Source organism: Podarcis melisellensis (genome assembly GCF_964234715.1).
Source record: "Podarcis melisellensis genome assembly, chromosome: 17".
NCBI classification, from domain to species: domain Eukaryota; kingdom Metazoa; phylum Chordata; class Lepidosauria; order Squamata; family Lacertidae; genus Podarcis; species Podarcis melisellensis.
Genome location: NC_138534.1, coordinates 9,151,918 through 9,176,818, shown reverse-complemented (window position 1 = coordinate 9,176,818; position 24,901 = coordinate 9,151,918). Strand labels below are relative to the sequence as shown.

At 45.9% G+C, this 24,901-nt stretch overlaps 1 protein-coding gene across 6 annotated transcripts in view; it reads right to left on the bottom strand.

Moving 5' to 3' along the window:
• NFIX (nuclear factor I X) overlaps nt 1-24,901 on the bottom strand; it is a 257,613-nt gene that overhangs the window by 177,484 nt on the left and 55,228 nt on the right. For all 6 annotated transcript variants that reach the window (XM_081894398.1, XM_081894400.1, XM_081894397.1 and 3 more), the window contains exon 2: nt 24,069-24,287. In XM_081894398.1, coding sequence (XP_081750524.1) covers nt 24,069-24,095 — 27 coding nt within the window. In that variant the 5' untranslated portion in view covers nt 24,096-24,287. The remainder of the gene's footprint in view (nt 1-24,068; nt 24,288-24,901) is intronic.

Sequence of the window (24,901 nt, the reverse complement as noted above, 5' to 3'; positions counted from 1 at the left end):
TCTCGAAAATCACCAGTCGCTGCAATTTGGAGGGAACTGTTTTGCTATCCCTAGGTGACTGGGTCATCCCATACCACCCCTGAGAGGCTGCCTCTCTTATGAAAAGTTACAGTATTTCCATGAGCTATTCCAATGTTTAAAAAAAGTTGGGACATTCATTTTGTTAGACTAGACTTCCAACCTACAAAAATCACTGCTGATGCAGTTCTGTTTACAGAACTGGACTTGGACCAGGGATTATTATGCTAAGGTTCCTCAGCTATAAACTCGAGTCAATTTCATTCTACCTCTGCCTTCCCAACCATTCCCTATCAGTTGTGATTCCTGCATTAAAAGGGCATAGATGAGCGTCAGTGTACCTTCCAACTGTACAATTCTATGATTCTGTCATTCTAAATCCCTTAAAGGGAAAGTAGAGGGGGAAACAGAAGAGTTTGAAACGAAGTAAATATGATGGTGTACAATTAAAAGTGCAAAAGACATACTAAATAAAACTCATTCATGTTATCCCTCCCCCACCCCACCCGCGGCAGCCGGCCGGCCATGTATGTCTCAGCAAAGTCCTGCCATAACGTTACTCTGGCACATGAGAATCACATGAAAATATGCACTCATTATCCTCAGGTACATCACAAAAGTGAGTAAAAAAACAAAACCAAACAGGATAAAGGTTCCCAGAGGAAACCAAGCATCAAAAAATTGCAAAATTTAACCTCCTGCGTGGCAGCTGTTGATAGTGAAAACCACTGAGTTCTGTTTAGGACCTCGAGGGCCATGTCAGAAGACAAAGGCGGGAAGAAGGAATTAGGTGTGTTCATGGAATAAAATTGTGTAACAGCAATCCCACACACCCCAGGCACCGTCTCCTGAAATGCAGCGTCACTTTTAAGGCCTTAGAAGCGCTTTCTGCAGCTGCTCCTCTTTCCCTCCTGCCTTGAGTTATGTCATTCTTTTTCACGCTGTCCCTGTGACTGTGGCTTGGGGGATCTGAAAATCTCTAATGAGTTCTTAACTCTTCATTGTGCTGGTAAACTGGACATGGATTTGGGGCACTAATCCCATTAGGTGTAGTCCGAGCTGTCGCTTGACAGCACGTGGGTTGGTTCCCAGTCCTCCATATCCCAAAAGGCAGGGATATTGTAAGGCCTTAAGAACCACTCTAAGAATTCAAATGCCCACAAGGAATGTGTTGTGAGGTGAAAACTAAAGCCCACAGGCACCGGGACTGTCTAGGCAGAGGAGATTATCGACACCAACCTCAAATTTATGTTAGCAGGAATATACTTTGTCCTATGCCTAGCCAATAAAAGATGCAAAAGGCCCTTGAAAGAATTGTGGGTGATGGTGGGGTGTCAATTCCAAATATGGCAAAATGTGGAATGACTGCAGTCTCTTTCTGGCTCTAGAAGAGGGCTATAAATTAAGGTGCTTCCATACAGGGGCTTTGTATTACAAATGGGTGTAGTTCAGATCTTATCTTTCTGAATGAGCATTGAGTACATTAGCTTCCATCCATATATATTTTTCCAGGAGTGGATATTCACAATTCCACTGCTTGCAGCCTACCTTGCAGCTTGACTGGATGTATCTGTGTTTTTTGCCCCTCAGACTGGATGTATCTGTGTTTTTTGCCCCTCAATCACTGCTCTCCTTCCCTCCTTTCCCCCCCTGTTCTGTACCTGCCCACATCACTGGAAGTCAGAGCAGAAAAGCAAATGCCACCAGCCCTTAGTTATCACGTTTAACAATAGGCAAAATGGAGGCTAGTGATTTTGCAGGGGGTGTCCTTTTCCATTAAAAAAATAAATAAAATTGGGAGGTCGTATGCAATTATTTTTGATTTGGTGGGGGCAGAATGCGTAACAATATCCAAAAATACCGTATTTTTTGCTCTATAAGACTCACTTTTTCCCTCCTAAAAAGTAAGGGGGAATTTGTGTGCGTCTTATGGAGTGAATGCAGGCTGCGCAGCTATCCCAGAAGCCAGAACAGCAAGAGGGATTGCTGCTTTCACTGCGCAGCGATCCCTCTTGCTGTTCTGGCTTCTGAGATTCAGAATTTTCCCCCCTTGTTTTCATCCTCCAAAAACTAGGTGCATCTTGTAGTCTGGTACGTCTTATAGAGCAAAAAATACGGTATTAGGAATGTCCCATAGGCCCTTGAAACTGTCAGCAGCACTATCACACATTTCCCCTTCCTCCTGAAAAATGCAGCAGCAACTAAATACTGAAATTAAGATAAAAGAGGACTCATGCAGAACCTCAGTGTGCTCGGTGTGGCAATATTGAGAGAATAGCTCTACCAAACCAGATGAACCTTTACTTTATGGCAATTAGTGGAAATGGGTGCATATTGTTTAGTACTGGGCCACCAGCAACATAACATTTATGTTGTACTCAAGTGAGAAGCAATTGGACGTATGGTTATGGTAATAGAGACCTGACATCAGAATGTCACCACACAGAATACCACCATCCACCAAAACAGCAGTAGTTAATAATAGGAGTAATGTGTTATTGAGCTTCCACATCAGTGATGTCTGTAAATTTATAATTGGTTATTTTTACATATTGGATTTTCCATGGTAAAACAAAGTATAGGCTGGCATTTTGACGATGACAACGTTGTGTAGACACTGCGGAGGAATTATGACCATGAGCAGTACTGATGCCACAATAAACTCCCCGTCTGGGAACAACCTTCGTTAAAAGGAGGATGGCAGATTCAACCTCCAGCTTGAAAAGGAAAGGAAACAAAAAGTGTGGGGCCTATTTGTTATTATTAATTTTGGTTTGGAGCCAAAAGGCTCAGAACCATTAACACCTCCTTGTTTTATTTATCCATGCCACAGTCACTATTCTCAGTTTACGGGCGGGGAAATGCGGGTGAGAGATTAATTTACTTGTCCATGGTCATCAAGTGAATTCATGCCTCAGCAGAATTTCCAGCATAGATGTCTAAATCCAGCACTCTTTTGATTCACTCTCATATAAGATTCAGTGGCAGCAGCGACTGAATAGTTAAGAGCCAGACAGGATGCTCATGCTGAATTCTGAAATTTCTCACAGCCATTCAGCATGTGGTAGCTGCAGACAAAGGCTGCCTCTATTGATTCCCAGCCCAAGGAGAGCTGCTAGTTATGACTCATGTGCACCAATGCCATACACAAAATCCAGCTTTCAGGGCACCTGGCTGGCAGCACTAGGCCAAGAGTCGGATCCTGCATGTCGCAAGGGCTATGCATGGTTAGCTTGCCATGTGGCTACGAGTCAACATGGTTCGGCCGTGTCTGCTCCCACCACATGGGCATAGGCTCACGGGCTCATCGTTCCTCTTCCACGCACACCCCAGAACAGTGCAATCATATACATGTCTGTTTAGAGTTCAATGGGACTTACTCTCAAGTAAGTACGCTCAAGGGTTACTAAATTTAGTGGCATCATTAAACGCACCAAGAGACATAGCAAGGAAGGACAGTTCAGCATTAGTGACGGAGCACTGGCAAAATTGAAAGTATTTGTGCAAGACTGTATTTTCGAGTATGTAAGTGTTCCACTCTATAAGGAGGTTTCCAGTGGCTGCGACTTTATGAATGGATAAAATGGCATGAGAAAGGGTAGGAAAGGCAGCTCAGGAGCAGGCAAGGGGTGAAGTAACAGACAAGTAATTAGATTAAAGGAAAGCTGCCCGCAGCTTGTTAAGGAATGGTCGGCTCTGACGTGGTCAGCTGCAAGAGTGCTCCAGCAGAGATAGCACTACTGCTCTGGCTGGTTGCCTTTTCCACCCATGACTCCAAGTGCCCCACAGCCGTCATTCAGGTCAAGGCAGTCTGCAAAGGCAGCCAGGGAAAGGGCTGGTGAAAGGGCAATAGCCAAGGCCCACGTCTTTCGAGTAAGAGGCTCCTGCATTCAGTTCGTCAGGCTGCGTTTCCAGCTCTGGCAGTTGCTCACGGTGGGAGATGGGCCAAGGCACTCCATTTTCTTTCTGCCTAGGTTTCTCCCCCCCTAAAATGGAGCTCACCTTTACAGCGTACTTGGCAAATCTCAGAGGAAACGCAAAGCAGAGACCAAAAGACAGATGCTGGGTGGAGGAAAGCAGAGGTTTCTATTGCACACAGTTTTCAAACATGGAATCCAGCATACTCGAAAGAAAATTTCCTGGACATCTGGGAAACAAAACAGTAAGAACAACGGGACAACCCGTACTTTAGCCGCCATGGTCAACAGCCAGCCAGCCAGGCTGAGTGCAGGAACGGCGAACAGCTCGGCTGATGAGCAAAGCCAGCAGCCAGCTGTATAAAGACGAGACCTTAAAAGTTTCAACCTCAGAAACGTCAAAAAAGAAAATGTCTTTTTTTCTTTTTTCTGTCTTTCTGTTGAAATCATCCTCAGTTCAAATCAGCATTTCAAGAGAATTGCTGTTTGTTTTAAACCAAATGGCATTTGATAATCAAAACCAAACCAAAACACAAGGTCATTTGCTGTGAAATGTGGATTCAAAACAGAAGGTTTTATTTGGACACAACTTGCCAGAAAATTGAAATGTGTTCCTCGGAATAAATTATTTCCTGTGGAAGCACTGGTTTTGGTGTAAGTGAATTTCTTTGCAAAAAAAAAAAAAAACCCTTCCAGCATGAAAATTTTCAGCTCAGTCAACATCAATGCTGTCCGTAAAAGACCAAGCCAGTTGCAAATATTTTTGCTGTGAACCAAACTGAAACCAAAGCTAAACATGTAGCAGACTGTCCTCAGTGAGAGGGCAATATCTTAATGCAGGGAGACTTGTTAAATGCCACATTTTCCTTGAAGAATCTGAGGGTTTTATTATTTATCATTTTAAAAATTATTTAGAATAAGCACACTGCTTAAAAATAGGAGGGAGGGTACCAATGCGTCATTGCAATCCAGTATGAAAGGGGAAAGATAATGAAAAGCTGTCCATAGGGCAATGGAGGAAAGAAGAACGAAAGAGAGAGAGAAGGAAGAGAAGGAAGAGGATATAGAGGTCTCAGCTTTCATGAGTGACATTTTATATCAAAACCCAGCACCGTTCCGCTCCATCTTCTGCTTTTTTCCTGCTGCCAGAAATGTATAGCAAGAGTGTCAAGGCCAAACAGAAATACCCTACTAAATGGCTCCTAATACATTTGGCTTAAGAAAACAACCCCAGGCCCTCTTTGGTGTCCTACACAGTCCTCTTTCTTCTCAACACAAAGCATTTCTCCCATCTATTCAGCTGCTACCATCTCCACATCTCCATCCTCAACCATGCCCAGCTTGAAGTACTGCGGTAGGGGGAGGGCAAGGAGTGTGCACACGCCAGCCATGGAGAAATGGGGGGTCCTGTGCCCCAAATCTGTTTGGGGTTGGGTGGACTTGGAGCTGAAGGAGCTTGGAGAAGCAATTCCTTCCTCCCCTGTGCCTATTCAGAGGTTAGCGAAAGGGCAGAGGGGCCTGGCAGGCAGAGTAATAATGAACAAAGCGGTGCATGAACACAACAGAAATGGGCCTGCCACGATGAACGTGGGGCGGACATGGGCTGCATCCAACTTGCAAACGCAGCTTGGTCCCCACAAAACTAGAAGCTTGCATTGTTCTCGTATAGGAGTTGGAGCAGCCTGTCTCCCTGCTACCCCTTGCAGAGCAAATGCATGGCTAGAACAAGGAGGCCTCCATCCACAACCATCTCCATACGGGCGAGGTTCCCGGCTAAACCCTGCTTCCTGATTGGCTCCTGCAGACCGCATTGCTGCCTCACACTGCAGCATTAGCCAGAGCCACATCGCCGAATCCACAGCTGTAGCCGTCCGGCAAGAAGCCAGAACCCTGACTGCAAACGAAAGAAGGATGTTCTGCCACTCCCAGATGCTGAAGCCCCCCACCGTAGCCTCCTACACCTACTGAGATGATGCCCATCTCATCTTGCACACACACACACACACACACACACACACACACACACACACGTACATTTACGGCTCCCTCACTCCTCCCCACCTTCCCCGCCACCCTCTCTTGTTGAGCCAGCTAGAACAGTTTTGACTGCAGATTGGAAACTCAAAGCAGCCCCTCTCCAAACCCACACTTTTGCCAGCACCCTCCCCAATATCTCCTCATTTCCACAAAGAATAGGCGCTTAATTTCACCTCCCTCCCCCGCCCACCACCCCAAAAAAAAAAAAAAGGGAGAATGACAAAGTTTGCTGCAAAGTGGTTGCCCCTGGAGGTCAGGAGATTGGCTCTGAGCGAACACAGCCAACGCTGGAGCCAAAATACAAGGGTGGGAGTGGAGAGGGAGATATTCATCGGGAGCCAAAAAGTGGTCGGCAGCAGAACAGAGGAGAGAGAAAGAAAGAGGAGAAAAGGCGGCAGCTTTCTCTGTGCGGGTGCAACTGCCACTTCTAGAGAGCGCACTGTGTGTGAGAGAGAGGGGAGGGGGGGCAGGAGACTCGGAACAAGAGGAAAACCACAGAGAGAAGCAAGGTCTCGGCAGAGGCCTGCCATGAGCCTCTCTGCCCATCTTCCTCCTCCTTGAGCCACTGCTACATGGGGCAAATTGCGAAGGCCAGCTACCTGGCACATGGCACTGTATTCGGCCCCCATTTTGCACGGTCTCACTGCTGTGCTTCCTCACTACACTTCACAGTCCTGCCTTTAAGCTTTCTGCATGTAGCTTAAATCAGGTCAATAGGGGTAGGTGTAGTTTGCTGCTATTGACTGCAATGCTGAGGGGTTGCAATACCCTTGGTCATAGCTCTTGTCTCAGAACTGCAACTTTCCTGCTTGGGGCTTAGCTGCCTTCATTATGGTGCATATGTGTGTGTCTTTCCCCCCCTTTGTAAGTGCCCCAGGAGCAACTTGCTCACATTTAACCTTGTGTGTCTTGGTGGGCGTTGAGATTCATTTTAAAAATATGTCCCGTTCAGTCAATGTGGGATGCTCGGCGTTGCGAAAAGAGGAGGTGGGGAACCCTACAAGACACCAGCATTTAGCTCCGAGTAAAAACAATGGGGGGGGGGGGTTTGTTGTGTTTTGCTTTCCAAATGAGAAGACAGAACATAGGCATAGTCTATGTTAACATGCGCTGGTTATTGTACCGTTGTACTGTTTTCAAACTGTCATCGCGTTGACACCAGTGTATTTGTGGAAAAGGAGACCTATAAATAAGCTGACTTATGGCTATGGCTATGGCTCTGCCCCCAGAAAGGCCCCAATCCCAGACGCAAGTGAAATGATACCTCCTGAACATCGCAGCAGGAGATCTGCAGGGCAGAGCAGGGTCAAGAAATCCAACCCGCTTCCTCTGACGCTCTGTGTGATCTCAGCCCATGGCTGCGGAAGGCAGCACCTCAGGACAGCACATTAACAAGCAGGATGAGTCTCCAAAATCCTGTCATGTACGCTCATGATATACATGATGGGGTGTCCAATGGACTAGATATAACGTAGCATAATAACAGTTTTTCCATTAAGACATACATTTAACCCAAACCAGTGCTTTTTAATGGAAAGTATTCAGGGAAAGGGTAGCAAAAAAAGAAAAGAATATTTGGAAACTTTTTTTTAATTTAAGAAATTAATAGAAATATGGCTGGAAGTTGGAAAAAAAATATTGTTGTTGATCTTGTCCAGAGAAACTAAAGTAAGATATTATTTTTAAAAAAAATAATTAAAAATTGGCAGTGCTCGATTTTTGTTTCATTAAATTCAGGATAAAAATTCCTAAAACAAAACAACAGCAACTTTGACCAACTTTTAAATGTTATTTCTACTTAGGAGCATTTTTTTTGAGGGGGGGAGAAATACACAAATGTGCATCTCCAATATTTGACTGATTCTAAGCTTTAAAAAAAGTGCTTTAGCTTTGACTATTTAAATGTATTAGGTGCTCGTTTTTTCTCTAGAAAAACAGCTGATCAGTTTAAATGAATAAATAAATAGCACAAGGGGGCTTACTCCGTGTTAAGAGGCAGAGGATTGCAGTCTAACCTGTTTCTCCGAGTGGCAGTGGCGCAAATTGAAGGAGTTGCTCATTGGCCACATTCAGACAGAACGGAAATTAAAATGCAGGAATTCAGACCCTTTTGTCTGATCCACAAGAACCGATGATCCTCTAACAATTCATTTGTTTATGTTTACACTTTTCCGTGCCACTGTTGTGCTGTTAACAGTACCCCCAAGTTGGTGATGAACAATTTAGAAATCACAATGGTCAGAGATATAAAAAAAAAAAAACAACCCAGTAACACCTAAGAATATTATTAAAATAACAGTAGCAGCCAAAAAACCATGTAGATATCAATTGGTAGATTTCATGTGGTGGAGTGTTTGGGAGAGTCAGTGTAACCGCTCAGAAGGCTGTCGTCATTCAACCGTCCAGAGGACAAGGCACCCAAAACAAAGCTTTCCCTGTTGATCGTGAAGAGTGGGACGCTACCAAAGTCCTGGTTCTTAAATAGCAGGATAGGCTCTCCCTCACAAAACCCCCCCAAACCTTAAGTTAAGGGTGTGTGGTTTGAGGGTCAGGGAAATTATGTGGGAGGACAGAGGAAAGTGCCCCATTTTTGCAGCAGCCCTCCGTTTGAAGGGCTGTCCAGCCCAAGTCTGGCCAGAAGGGAGAGCAGCAGAATATGCCCTTCCATGGTCAGTAGCTGGACAGCGGACTGAGAGGTCACAAAGGGCCACCCGGTCACAGTCTGACCCACTATGGTGAAAAATGCACTGTGTTTCTAGATAAATTGCAGCCATTATTTCCAAATGCGTGTCTAAACATACAGGTGAGCATCTCTCCATGCAACCTTTTCCGGCGGCATTAATAATGGCCTGGCCCTAATAGCTTGCCGTTCAGACGTCAGATCCAATGGTCGCAGCTAGTACTCTGTTTTCAGAAGCCTTCCTCTCCCTATTGAAGTGCCCTGTTGTTCCCACCCCAATTTCACAATGCACAACACACACAACACTCTTTCCGACAACAGGCTACACCCTCTTTTCCCAAGCGTTCGCACACAATCACACACGGTTAGGTTTGTGGTCAGCCACTGCCGCAAAGCCATGACACAGTATGAACTAATCTGACTGACTGACCGTGATCTGTGGTGGCACATGGTGCCAAGGGGTTGCAAAGGACGGGCTCTCCCCTTTCCCCAGGGTGTTTTGGATCATCTTAGTGCCAGCAAAGCAAAGCTGGGTCTGTAGCCATCTGGCCAAAGATCCAATGTATGCTTCTAGGCCTGGTGCCACTGGACTAGGCGAAACTGGGGAATGAGCCATGCTGCCCAACCAGACCATTTTGGCTCTCCTCTCCCATTCAAAGGCTCTCGCAAACACATTTGTACGCAAATTCCCCCCATACACGCACATCCCCGCACCAGGATGATCACAGGAGTATGGCCATGGGAGCGCCACTCTATCTGGAACAGGGAGGTCAACAGGAATAATAGATAGAGAGAATGTAGAAGTGACCACTCGTCTCAAGGAGGACAGAATTTGGTGACTTTTTCTTCCTAGAGGGGGGCGAAGTCAGGGTGAAAAACAAAGAGGTGGTTGGGTTGCACCAAACTGCTCTGTGCTCCTTGGATGAAGGGTGGTATATAAACTAATTACAGTGGTACCTCGGGTTACATACGCTTCAGGTTACAGACTCCGCTAACCCAGAAATAGTGCTTCAGGTTAATAACTTTGCTTCAGGATGAGAACAGAAATCGTGCTCTGGCAGCACGGCAGCAGCTGGAGGCCCCACTAGCCAAAGTGGTGCTTCAGGTTAATAACAGTTTCAGGTTAAGTACAGACCTCCGGAACGAATTAAGTACTTAACCCGAGGTACCACTGTAAATAAATTAATAAATTAAATATTTACAATTTTAATATATCATTTATTTAAAAGCACTCATTTTAAGTCCTGTTGCCCAAGTCTGCTTTTTACCTCCTCCCTCCCCATACTTCTCCCCCCCCTTTTTGTGTTGTGTCTTTTAGATCTCAAACATGAGGGCAGGTACTGCTTTTGTTTTTATTGCTCTATGAGACTTTTCAGGTGAAGAACGGTTTAAAATGGGTGGGTGAATCCCAATGGTTCCCCAACCATTGGTCTTCTGCTATAAGCTACAAGCGGAACTGCAATTCACTTTCCACACTATAGGTTGCAGTGTGCTTTTACCATGTGTGCATTCTTGCTATGTTCTATCCACACCATTAGGCGTGACACAGCCGCTGTGGGTGGGGCCATGAATGTGTGCTCATCGCCCGTTAAGTATAAGCATTGTTCCCCATTTATTTTTTAAAATCAAACATAATTATCGCTAAAACACATTCCCTTAATTTTTTCCGTCTAAAAGAGAGGTACAGTGCTGTAACACCATACTGCTATAGTGTTAATTTATTATGGTGCTATAACACTATACTATAATAATTTTCTTAGCATTATGTTGTTACAGCACTATATCTCTCTTTCAGTAATATATATAGAGAGAGAAAGAGTCAGGAAAGTGTTTTAGCAACAATTAAAAGATCAATTTTTTAAAAAAACATTGCGCCCAACACAAATGCTGTAATGAATGCGTGCTGAGCTGCGATAGGTTTGCATTGTTGATCTATCACTGCCCGTGTCAAAACCCTGCCCTTCTCAAAAGATGGGAGAGTAGTACCAAATACATCTATACCTTTTGAAATTGCACCACTCCTCTGTTGTTGTTTTTTTGGGGGGTGAAATCAGACTTTCTGAAGTCTAAGAAAAGGCAGGAGAATGTTATTTATTTATTAAATTTATATACAGCTTTCATCACAAGATCTCAGGGCAGTTCACAGAATAAAATGCAAGACAAAAACACAGGTAAATAATTGAAACCAAAACGACGAAACAATAAGAACCACCACAAAAATATAGGATGACAAGGACTGAAGGACAGTGCCGTGTGGATGCCTGATAAAAACAAACAAGCAAGTAAATGAAGCAATTCCACACCAAGTACCTCACATTAGGCACCCATAACTAATCCTTCTTTGCATTCGGTGACTTTTGGATCTGAAGGCAAGAGGCTTCAGTCCCAACCCAAGAGCTGGAGATTGTGATACAGCAGCCTCCTCTGTCTAGTGTCCTCCCTCAGGCCCAGCCAGCATAGCCAGTGGTCAGGAATGATGGGAATTGTAGTCCAAAACATTTGAAGGGCATCAGATTGGGGGCAGCAGTGATGCAGTTACCTGTCAGCAGTGACAGAGAAACTGAATGGGGAATAGTGGCTCTCAATTCAACAGCATGCTACAACTTAAGTAGAGCCGAGTTTTGGAAATCTGGATTCAAAATCAACCGGTTGGATGGTCTTGAGCGGGGCCTTTTGTTTCAGCTTTACTTTCCAAGCTGTAAAATGGGAATAACCGTGGCCTGCTTCATAGTGGCGGATGAAGTGCAGGAGCAATTCCTTCCAGGCACAGTCTTTGGAATGGAAAGGCTCTTAATGAGCAAATCTAGCTATCCCCTTTCCTTGCCCATCTAAATGAGAGAAGATGGGGCCATTCCCTCAAGCAAACCCATGTGCCACACTGTCTTAATTATCACCCCACAGTCTTAGCTACTGCTGTAAATTAGTTCCACACAATGCTTCCCCTCCCACACAGATGCACGGCTTCTCCTTGCCTTGCCAGGGAAACACCACAGGAGTGGGTGAAAGTGGTCAGATAACATAAACTCCCTAAAAGCAACAGTGGATTCACTTTCTCCGAGTGGCCAAATCTACCAGCTCCAGACACACTTAGACATATATACATGGCTTAAGCACATATACATGACTCTCGTCTCCCGCCAGCGTTTGGAGAAATGTGTTTATTCTCCTAAAAGGGACAGACAACAGCCACCAGAAATCCTGACAGATGCTCAGATCACTACAATGCCCTTCCATGCTTCCCGTTCATTTCTTTGGGGCTTGTTCAGAAGAGTTTCCGGCTGGACCGTACACCTTGTGAATATGTAGAATAAAGGTGGGACAGAAAGACGCCGTGGTCCAAAATGCCCCACTTGGTGCAATATAGTAGGATATTTCAATATGAAAAGCCAGAATATCACACAAGTCAGGACTGGTGAGGGGGAAATGTTAGCACAAAAAGACACGAAATGCTACCCCATCTCAGCTCTCTTTCAAAATATCCTTCCCCTTTTACATCCAGCAACATTTTAGCACCCTTTGGCAAAATTGCCTCTATGCAAAAAATATTTAAAACTCCACTCTTCCATGAATATTTTATTCCTTAAGATATTCCTGTATATTAAGTTGTTGTTGTTAATTAAATTTCTAAACCACAAGGCGATTTACAATATAAAAACACAAAAATGCATAACATACTAACAAAGTAAAACAATACCCCCCATCCAGATATTAAGTTTATATTTCAAACATAAAAATAACCCCCTCCTCTCATTTCCTGGCAATGCTCCTGCTCTTTTAAGAAGGCTGAAATCCAACAGGTGAGGCTTTCCTCAGAAAGTCAGATAACAGGGGCTCCACCATGCGCTGTACTTGGATTTCTGCTTGCCAAGCAAGCCGTTCCAGGCATAGAAATAGTTTTAATTATGATGATGATGATATGGCTTTTTAAAAAAAAAATATGGGAGTCGGGAGGTGAAAAGGCATGTGGTTCTGTTTCATAAATGTATTAGACATATATAATATTACACTATAATATTGCACACCTGTGCTTGTGACACATCTGCAAAAAAGAGAGGCAACGGTTAACACTATTAAGAACTACTATTACAGAAATGATGTTTGGGGCGCATAGAATCCACTTTTTAAAAAAATATCTAAATTGTCCCCCTTCCATTCAGAGGAGCGGGTGTAATAACTGTTTCTGGTTGACGGTGCCCACATCAGACCTAAAAAGTGCTTTATCTGATGTCACCCAAGGGCAGACACATACATAGTCTCTTGCTAGAAGGAAACTTTCTTGTTACTTTGTGCCGCGAAGTACGTATGCCCTATAGTACAATCGCACTTAACAAATGCATGATGTTGCAGGATGCCATTGGGGGCCTGATACCTAAGTAAATGGCTTGCTTTGTTTCGCCACACGCTAAGTTGAACCTGAGCACCCTGAAGAACTTGAGGCGCTTCAGTTCGTGTGATACGAATGGATTTGCTAAAACCGGACGATGCAACAGCCGGCAGAAAATTATTCTCCCTTGCTAGATGCAGCCTCCGTTCGCTTCTTTTGTTCTCAAATCCATTCTCTCCTGTTGGGGTTCATCTGCCACTCCCCTCCAAAGAGACTACGGAGCCATCTCAAGCTGCCATCGCCTGCCACAGAGAGGTACATACACGTCGAGTAAAGTTGCTCTAATCTGTGCAGTAAATCAGCCTCGCTGGATACAAATTCCAGTAGGTGCAGATTATAAATTTATAGCAATCCGCTGCTTTACACTTTCAGAATTTATTTCATTTAGTGCACCATGCATTTTTAAACACTTGTCAAGCAACAGTGCGGGGAGGGAGGGGGGCTAACAAGCCAGACAAAATTCCCCCTTCTCCAGGAGGAACGTTATTGGGCCAGAGTCCCCCCCCCCAAGAAAGTGCTTTTTGCCCCCCCCAAAAAATCAATTATGAAACAATGCTTGCTCTTCCCACCCCCATCAGCCCTCCCCCCTCATTCGTTTTCTCTTTTGGTATTCTCTCTGAAATTTCAGTCCTTTTCAATTATTTAACCACCCTTGACTTGTTTCTTTTCAGGTTAAAAAAAAAACAACCACACCCTCCACAGCTGTTTTTATAAATACATATGTGAATAAATAGGTCTTTGATAGGAAGATGCCCACTTTGCAGCAAATGGGTTCTTAGATTTATTGCAGAAGAAGGCGAAAAACTTAAACGTGACCGAACTCCAGCGGGCCTCTGTGATTTTTGCAAAAAGGTCTTGTTCCGCCAGTGTGGCTGAACTGCACAGATCCTGGTCATCTGAGGCATAGTCATGTTCACCACTTTGTACGGCCTGCAGCCAGTAGAGAAGGAAATTCATGTCTGCAGAGCAAATGGATGCTAAAGTGCCCCTTTGAGAGCATTCTCATAGGCCAAGGAGGTCTGGGAAATCTCCCTGTTTGAAGAGCCAGTATCGTATGGGGAAGGGCAACACCTCTGTGGGAGAACACGATATGCTTTTGAATATAGAAGGTTCCAACTGCAACCTCCCAATAGGTCTGGGAGGGGAAAACCCCATCTGAAATGCTAGCATTCTGCAGAGAACGTACTGAGCTAGATGGAGCAATGGTCTGATTCTCTACAAGGCAGCTTTCTGGGCTCCTGTCAGCAGCTTCCTAGAGTCATGAAAAATCCACCTGAACTTTTCCAAGAGCTGCCAACACATGAAAGGGGCATCGCAGCACCTCTTCTTTATACGAATTACACGGAAAAGGGAGGCAGGCAGCAGATTTTCCAGATGAATATGAGTCAAAGTAAGCAGGCTTTGGCTAAAGATGCCACCTTCCAGAAATCATGGGTATGGATTTTCAAGCTGATGGGTGCTGCTGGTTTTAAAAGTATAATTCTCCCTGTCCTCCAAAACTGGGTTGTGGTTTTATTATGAATGCCATTTGGCTCCTGCGCTATCTTTCCCCATTATCTTTCTCCTGGCATTGCCTAACTCTCCCAGCAAAGATGCATGACTCTCTCTCGCTCTCTCCACACACACGCTTTAAGAATCCACTGCAACCACTACAAGAGTCATAACCACCATATTAACACCACAAAGGATTCTGTGGTTGGGGTGGGGCAACCAAGCAGGCCCCCCTATTATCCCCAGGCCTCGGTTATCCAAAACACCTAGCGAGCCGAAATCAAATGGTAATCCAATACAAGCCGTTCCTCCAGTTACCCAGACGGCAGCGTTGAATGAAGTTACGCCATACAGTTAATTCTGTGCCCCTAACTCACTTGATGGGGGATCGAAGAGACAGCACTCCGCTTTCTCAAAAGGTCCCTAATGAGGGGCAACAGTCAGAAGCAGTGATTAAGAATTTCCAAACCCTTTCAGGGGCCTGATTTATACCTTGTAGTGGCATTTAGGCGCAGGCCCTGAAAGGGGTGGGCTGCTCGCCGTCCCACTGATGACAAGGACCTTACTTACTTGGCATATGGAAAAGCAGTGCATAATGCATGAAGGCCGCAGACTGGAGGATGGCTGCCTCCTTCCCCAATGTATAGAGGAACATCATCACTTGGCAAACATCTGCACAATCTAGATGGAGGGATGGAAACAGAAAAACTCCCTATCCATCTCCCACCACCACCTTGAGCCCCTGAAACCCAGAGGCAATCGAGAAAATGCCGTCTGCCTAGGGCTGGATATCACTGAATTCTGCATTTTATAAATCAAGTTTGGGAAAGGGAGGGAGAGTGCACGAGAGAAGTTTGAAAGAATAGCCGAGTGGAGGAGCACCTCTGCGCCCCACAGACAGTCACTGCGAGGCTAGGCAACGGTTAGCTAAACAAAATTAGGGGACGTGGATTTAATGAAGATTAGCAGGGGCTGGGATAAGCTGAGTGCTTCTTGCCATATTTGCTGTACGCTTGGGAACATGACCTCATTCTGGATAAATGAGTTATTTGGAGAATCAGAGCTCGAATAAACAAGTCTCCATGCATAGATTTTAGGCATATGGGCTGGCATTCTGTCTGCCAGATCCAACAGAAGTCTGTGGAAGCTGCCCCAAAAATCAGGATCCATACGTTGAAATGTGTGTGAAGCGCTGCATGTGCCAGGCCTGCAACCAGCCTTGGTTAAAAAATAAAAAATAAAGGCAGGCAACATCCTCCATGTAAAGAGGAACATATATATGCAAACAGTCACATATTCAAGGGGGAATATTGTTAAATGGAGTGGGGGTTTTCGATTTATATAATCGTGTGCGATCCATAGGCTAGAAAGAACATACATAGGTTTGTGTCTATGCAGATAACAATTTACTTCATGAATGTTTGCTATCTACATATGCCATGCAAGCACATATCTAGCTGCACATTAAAATGCATGTGTGTTGCAAGGGGAACGAGGTGCTGTAGTAAGACAAAGGCAGGTATGCCAGCATATGTTTATATTTTATGGGCACATTATCAAGTGTATATGCATGTGGGTATATGTGCAATGTTTCTTGCATACAGTTGCAGTCTACTCCAGAGTTGCCCTATTAAAAACAATGGGCCATTTCCAAATCTTGTGGGCGGTGGGTTATGACGGTTCCTATTCAGATTATTCTAAATGGCAGGAACCCATGATAAATATACAGTGAGCATTACACCAAACACAAACAAATGCATGCAAACACCATTCTGCTGTGGTTGCAGCCACACAGTCAGTGAAAGTAAGTTCCCACCACAGGCCTTTATCCCACTTTCGGAACACGGTCAGGATTGCACCATACACAAAGTTCATCCGCGAATATATATACAGTACGTGCCATGTGCTCTCAACTAATCGCACAATTAAGCACATTGTTCTTGCAGTATCAACTGCACATTGATTTATAGGCTCTTTCTACATAAGCCTATGCAATCAAATGCAAGGGCCATGCTGAGCGGCTCACCTTTCTTCCTGCAGCATTTAGAAACTGCATCCTAATACTGAAAGCAACTTTCAAAAACAAAATCTCAGGAGCTTTCAAAAGCTAGTAGTAGAAGAGGGGAAAGAATCCATTCAGTAGAATTAGTCGCCCTAAGTTTTTGGTATGCATTGTACACACCAAAAAAAGCCCAAGCAAAAAAAAAAAAAAAATAAAGACACAAAACACCCCATTTATGGAGCCTCCGTTCATCATTCACATGAAAAGAAAAGTTGTTTACAGTTTGCAATTAAGTTTCTATTGATAGTCCCAAACTGTGAAAGTTTATAAATATCTTAATGAATTGTTTGTAAACTCACCTGAATGCTCGTTTCAACACTGCATAAATGTTTATTTATAGCCTCACTAATTCCAGACTCCTTTATTGCCTGGTGCATTGTTCAGTTTTGCTTTGTGTTTGCATATATCTTGATACTTTCCATTCTCCACACCATAACTCACCATAAAGAATTCTCCATCCAGTCCTCACAGCCCACAACACAAACACATGAAATCTGTTATTGATATTTCACATTTTAATAGAAATATTTCAGCCACATTCCCACCCACCCCAGAAAATAATCTATGGCTGAATTCCCTTTGAAAGGTGACGGGACATGTAAAATGCAGCTGATAAATATTTTCCTTAAAACTGAAAGAGCTGAATAGAAGAGAGCAGTCACATCTCCCAGGCTTTGTGGAACATCTGATCGATTTGATCAGGCTGCTCCAGGACGTTACACAGAGGCAAAGCTTTATAAAGCACTTTTGATCACATGTTGCTTCCACATGTGGAGATTCTTCCGACGAGATTCACAGAAGAAGGCAATGCAAAACGAATAAAAGCACCCGCAGAATCAGTCCTGAAGCTACGGTGGAAAAACAACAAGCTATAGACATCATGAGAACACATCCAAATTTGCTACAGGACTCGGGTGCAAGGCACTCCAATATCACACTGATAAACAGATAGAAAGAATAGTCTTCTGCACTGCCAGACACTCTTATATTTTTGTATTGCAAACAATCTCTTGAAACACAGCCAGGGGAAGTGATAGGCTGGACAGCATTAGTTCATTTGTTTTCACCGTTCAAGTCCCCTCTTGGCAAACAATGTCATTTTCCAAAGATTTGTCTGTTAGTTTTAAGGCAGGAAGAAAGACAGAAAAGACAGACAGGCGAAAGAAAGAAAGAAAGAAAGAAAGAAAGAAAGAAAGAAAGAAAGAAAGAAAGAAAGAAAGAAAGAAAGAAAGAAAGAAATGCTAATACTTCATAGTATTCCAGCCAACTTTTAGTGTCCGAGCGTCAGGGACAGAGGTAGTGAAACTCTAGCAAATATGTACTGTCATTAACTGTTTGGTTTGCATCAGTTTTCTATGTAATTATATATATGTTTAATTGTACATTTATACAGCCCTAATCTTTGGGACGAGGCAGGTTAGAAATGGGCAGTCCTAAAGCCTACTCAGAAGTAACTCCCACTGAGTTCAACAAGACTTGCTCCCAACTGCAGATATAAGAATGCAGCCTAAACAAATAAAAGAAAATAAGCTACTCACCCTAACTTTAAAAATCCACTAAATATAGGAATGTAATAGCGACTGACGTATACAGTTCAGCAGCTCTATTCCATATTTCAAACCAATTCCACAGAAGGGCCTCAATCATCCCTGCAGCCAATTATTGCAACTGATATCACACATATCTTGTTCTTAATGTCTTGGTATCTGCACATAAACAACTGCTCTCATTAAGATATTGTCTTAAGACTACATCATAAATATATTATATTCCCAATTTCTTCAATATTTGCGTGCAGAGGCCTACCTTTGCCTATAAACCACCAGTTTCTTAATGTAGTTTCTGAGCCATTCTAAATGTGAGGATAGAAAGTGCTGCTAACGTGTACATCTAAATGAGAGGAGTTTCTACATTTAAGCACAAAAGCAGAACATTGGCGCCAGTCACACCCGAAGAGTGTGTCCCCAAATCCCTTGTAATTTTGCAGAGCATATCGGGGCACCTGTGCACACTCGGACAGATTCACACCTGCACTCTGGACAATGCTGCACGAGGTTATAGGCTGCATCTCTCAGATCGGCTTCTGCAGTCATCTAGATCAGCAAAATGTTTGAGGGCAGACAAGAAATGTTCTGTTGCGCTACACATACTCTGTCATTATGATACTCACCATCTATTACACGTTAGGGTATTCCATGTTATATACTAATGCTATATATGGCCCTACCCCTAGAGGCTACCTGTACTATATAGAGGCTTACCTGTACATAAAAAAATATAACACCAACACAATACCGCAATATAGATTATAACCATGATCCAAACCAACTCTGCAACTACTCCTGATTCAGATTTTCAAAAAGAAAATCTGTTGTTAGCCGCTCTGAGCCGAGCTTTGGCTGGGGAGGGCAGGATATTAATAATAATAATAATAATAATAATAATAATAATAATAATAATAATAAGGCCCTTTGTGAAAACCTGCTCAGTTATTCTGAACTGCAAATAATGTTAGGAAGTTATACAAAATTATACAAAATTTGTAACCCTCGCCCCTACACATACACATCTTCAGCTGCATCACAGACACCCTTCAAATAAAATGGCATTCTGCGTGCTGTGTGTCGATTCAACATTAGCAGCCTGATTTTACGTTGCGTATGCTTTTGAGCTCCCTGCAAAACTAAAGTCTCAGATAACAAACTTCTAGAAAGGAGAACAGATCTAACATGGGAACCACAATGCAAGTGCAAAGGGGTCCAACATTCCACCACATAATAAATGAAACACTTCTGTGGTGGTGGCCACTTCAGGAAAAATGTGACTGCGAGGGCACAACGATAATTTCAGGTCTGTGTACAATACCCCGGGAACTTGGGCAAACATCGGCTGCCGAAAACACTAACGCAAGTCAAAAGCTGTGCAAGCAAAACTCCAAGCTAACTGAATGGATCAAGCCCGGTTATAGTACAAGAGGCAGCTGGGGTCAATCCAAGCTGGACAGGATTGGGCTCCAAAATAGCCTCTTTATGGTATGAGATGCATCAGTTGAGCGAATGGAACGTCACCTGGGAAAAGTGGGTGCCCTACAGGGTTCAGAATGGGGTGGGTGATTTGGAGGGTAGTCACTAGCAGAATGAATATCCACAAGGGAAACAAAATACCAGGCCTACAAAATCGTAACAAAAGAAATCCAGTTCAAAGGGGTGGCGGGGGGGGGGGGGAGAGAGCCTCTCTTATCTACTGAGGGCATTTGCCATGGATCAAGCCAGGTTTGTTTAATTCATCGGGCACAAATAAAGGGCAACTCTTTAAAGGAGCACAAGGTTTTCCTTCCCAGAGGCAGAAACGAAACTGGACTCTCTGCCTTGGCACTGACCCAGGGGCAAGACAAAAAGCAAAGAACTGAACACAAGGATTCCTCTTTTCAAAACCGCCACCTTAAATTCGCTTTGCCCATAGGCCTTGCGAGTTAGATACTCATCTACACTAAAACAGATAGCAAACAAAATACGAAAAAGGGGCCTTATATTGCAATACTATGATAGCACAGCTTGAATGATGCATATGCTACAGAAATATGTGTACATCTCCTTATACTAACAATTAATGGACTTCTCTCTTTTGATTGATCTTCAGGTTCTTCCCCCCCCCCCCCAGCTATTTTATAGGTTTGGGGCTGTTTTATAAGTTTCAATGTTTTGTAATCTGTCTTTATAATTAGATGAGGGGGGGGATTTACATTAACTAACTGAACAAATAAATATGGCCCTGGGTTGTTTTTACAAACTGAGATAAAAAGCAGGTAGTTGTTGAGGAACCAGCCTTAGGATATAGTCCATAAACCTCAAATTATATGTTTAGCATTGTTCTCTTAGTTACCGTAAGAAATATTTATTTTTAGCCTCCAAAAGGCAGAGAAATAACTATATGCCAATAAAGGCATTTTAAATTGAATTCTCTGCTGGTAAGATTTTTAGGTATCAACTTTGCTTTTGTGTATGTTTCACATGTGATTATTGCTATGTTTTGTTGGTATTTCTATTTGGATTTTCCATGCACTACTTTTGGAGGAGTCTGCAAGTGGGAATGGGCATGACACCCTTAGAGGGACCACTGGAAGAATGTTTGGGCAAAGCAAAATAAAGGAGGAATTGTTTATAATATGGAATATATTGCAGAGAGGGTAAACATTTATAAAATGGAATATGCCTGAGCTGTTCTGCATTTCATACAACAACATATGCATATGTGCACTAAGCTAAAAAAAGAGAGGTAATATATAAATATATTTAATTGTAAACATATTCTGTGCACAACGTTTTAGAGCCACCAATTCTGACAAGCATATAAGCACAGGAACGCGCTTCCAGCGCCTAGCTCAATCCCTCAAACTATATTCATCATCATAGATAATATATATATATTTGCTACACATGGAAGAGATCTTTTCAGAACAGCGAGAAGCAACGCGCTGCTAAAATTGTAACTTGGTTGGGGTAAGAAAAAAATGTATTTCAGAATGGATACTCTGCTTGCAACTCGTCTCTAAGAGTTAAAAAATAACACTTCTCCTCGCACGCGAATATAGCTTTCCTTTCCCTGCTCTGCGGCCCAAATCCAACCATGAAAACTATCTCCTAGTCACCAATATTTCTGAGAATAGTGTGGGAAGATGGGCTTCGCCGCGACGGCGTCTCCCACTTGGACCCCCGAGGAGGCGGCAGAAAGTTTGCCACGGATCTCCGCGCGGGACGCGACCTCGGGAGGCCGGCCGAGCCGCTTCGGGGGCATCCGGACGCCCGACGGGCAGGAAAATCCGGACGGGGCTTCCAAGTTCCACGCACCTCGGGTTGCTTTTGCTCAAAACAAGCCCAGCGCGTGGAAGGGGCGCACGGCAGTTCTACCCTTCCCCTAAGTATGTGCGTCTCCAGATAAATATAATTTCGGGAGCCGCAAAAGTAAGTGGCGGGGCTTTTTTCTTTTTTACTTTGGATTCCCGCGTTAAGAGGGGCAGCGGAGGGAATTCGGGGTGTGTGCGCGCGTTTGTGTAAACGCGATGAGCTGCAACTGGCTTCTCTCAACTTTCGACTTCCCTCCGGCTCTGGAAGCGGAGTGAGGCCGCGCTCGCTCCGGCTCGGATCGCCTTTTCCCGCTTCGAGCTGGAGGAATCGCGCGGAAAGAGACCCGGGAGCCCTCGCTCTCCACCCCGGGTCCTCGGCTCCCGCGCACAATATTCATGCCCTTGCTGGACGGCGAAATGGAGCTTGGGCTGCCGACGGGGAGAAGGAGAGCCCCGCCGGCCGGGGATTGCGCGGGGAGAGCGAGCTGCTGCTTCGCCAGCAACCTGTGCAATCGGACCCGACGCAACTCAGGCGGGCCAGTGATTGGAAAGGGGGGGGGGCGCAGAGCGAGACTCAACAGGCTGGCACCCGGGTCTGGCAGGCGAAAGGCGGCCACGTCCAGGCTGCTCCTTCAGCCCTTCGTCGTAATTACTATTATTATTATTATTATTATTATTATTATTATCATTCATCATCATCACTCCTATTCTGCAGGACTATCCTCTCTGCCCCCCACCCCACCCCTTTCTCTCCAGGCTGCGCTTTGCCCTCCCCGTCCACTTATGGCGCTTCTTGACGTCCACACACCACTTATCACGCGATGGCAAGAGACAAAACTCTCTCTCCCCTCCAGATGCCTGATTCGGCCTAAGCGGGGTGGGGTTGGGGGGTTTGGGTAAGTCTCCGGCTCTTCCCGGCTCCTCGTTACATATATTTCCCAAGCAATTTCTCCCTCTGCCCCTGCGCGCACGCGCCAGTCTCCGCGCCTGCCTGGGCTCCTCTCTGCGCGCCTCTCCTTCCTTCCCCCGGGACGAGCCGCGCCGAGGGGAGAGAACTTGAGCGGGCGAGCCAAGCAAGTCAAGCGGGGTCGGGTTGGGCGCTTTGCTTTGCGCTCCATTAAAAAAGTGGGGGTGGGACATTTCTCTTCCCCTCTCTTCTCCCCCCCCAAGACGAAGCAAAGCAGAAATGTGCCAAGAGCGCTTCCTCGGGTATGGGGGGGGGGAGAGGGTGTTTGGCCGCTCCCGCTACGGAACCGCATTCCCCCCCCCCCCAATGGCGCCAATTTTCTCGCTCGCGGAAAAATATGAGCGCAAAAGTCCTCTTCTCTCCCCGCAGCCCAAGCGCGCCCGACCTGCATTCCTGGAAGGGCCGTTGGAGCGTTTGCTTATTTATTTAAGGAAACCGACGGAGGGGCCCGAAATGGACGGGGGTTGGGGGAACCGGGTCATCTACCTGTCCCCGTTCAAGAAAGGGAGGCAAGCGTGGCTTGTGAAATGAAATATTAAAAGTACCCCCCCCCACACACACACACCCCGCTATAAAATAAGGAGTTTCTGATTTTCGCCTAAGCTGCTTTTCTCCAAGCGGCGGGAGAGAGGGGGGGGGCGAGAGGAAGGAGAGACCCAAGTCAAGGTTGGGACTAAACGCAGCCGCCGCCGAAATAATAAAGATTCTCTCCCCCCCCCTCCCGCGCGCGCGCCGCCTTTGCCTGGAATCCCCTCCCAGCGCCCCCCCTCTCTCCCCCTCCCTCTCCCCAGCAACTCCTCCGTTGCCCACCCAGGGCAACCTCCGACGTGCGACGGCACTTCTCCGCGGGCGGAGAGCACGGGCATATCTTGAAAATCGCTCCTCAACTTTCGAAACTTCTCTTTCTCCTGCTTCCCCCCCCCCCCGCCGCCGAACAAGGCAGTCTCCCCCCCCCCCCCGTTTCGCCACAACCTCGCATTTCTCCCGCACATTCTTTTTCCAACGCCCCCACCCCTAATGCAACCAGGGTCTCAACCCGCCACTTGGCCACCCAGCCCGGTTTCCAGGTCTCCTCCCCCCCCCGCACCCCATACTCTAACTCCCCCCCTCTCCCTCTTTACATTTCTTGAAATAAATTTGGGAGAAGCGCCATTTTCTGAACTCCTAAACTCCATGTGCAGCGAATATAACAAAGAGCTTGGAAAGATGCCATCGCTCCCCTCTCGGCTCTCTCCAACCCCCTCTCCCCCCCCCTTCTCCTTTGCAAGGAGGACTTAGAGAGGGAGGGAGGGGGAGAGGGAGGGGAGGGAGGGAAGGCGCGAGGGTCCCTTTCTTCCGCAGCGAAAGCGCGCAAAAGGAGGCAGAAATCAAGCCTCGCACCGGCGGCGCCAGCGACAACAAACGCCGCGGCAGAGCGAGCGAGCGAGCGAGGCAGCCGGGAAGCCGAGGCTGCGAGGGGGGGGAGGAGAAAGGGGGAGGAAAGGGGGGAGGGGAGGAGGGCAGACAACAACAACAACAACAACAACACAAGGCGCAAACCGCGGACAGAAGCAAGCCCCGGCTCCTCTGGCTCGCCTGTCCCAGCAAGGGAGCGAGAAAGGGGCGCTCTCTTCTCCCCCCCCACCCTCTCTCCCCCCTCCCTCCACCGCGAGCTGGGCTGTCTGGTTACCTGGGTCAGGCAGTATGGGGAGTACATGGTTACTTGGGGGCTTTGCTTTTGCGGGACTGGGTGTTCACAAGGCGAGCAGCGGCATAGCTCGGGCGGCGGCGCTGGGTGCTCTCGCGTCTCTCTCGCTCTCTGTAGCTGTGGCGGCGGCGGCGGCGGCGGCTCCTTCTGGCGCTGCCTCTCGCTCTACTCCATGCTGGTCTGTAACCCCGCCTCGGAGCTCTGAAAGTGAAAGTTTAGACAAAGTTTGGAACGGAGAACACTTTTGCCTTGGGAGAGAGAGAGAGAGAGAGAGCGAGAGAGAGCGAGGAGGGAGGAAGGGGAAAAAAACGAGTCCAGCCTTTGAGAGCTCCCTCCCTCCCACTCGCCGCCCCCCCCACCCGCCCATACACAACACACACACACACCGCACACCGGAGGCGCGCGGGGGGGGGGAGAACCACACGCACACTTTGCACTCAGAAACACTCCCTGGCTCGTTAGGAAGTTTCGGATTCCTTTGAAGAGCAGATATTAATGGTGATCTCCAAACCACAGAAAGATGAATGCCATCTTAGTCAGGGTCTCTCTCGTCTCGTCTCTAACCCCCCCCCTCGTCCGTTTGGGGAGATTTTTTGCTTTTGCTACAGAGGTGTGCGGGGGAGCGGGAATGGCTAACGGACGCAGAAAGAGAGACTTTTTTAAAAGAAGAAGAAGGCAGGCAGGAGGAAGATCGTGGGCACAAGATTTAAAAAAGAGAGAAAGAGAGAGACCTTGTCTAACGTGCGGGTCTCCCGTTGGTACCAAGCAAGAAATTAAAGTGGGGCGAGGCGGGTGGGTGATGCCCGTTGTTGGGG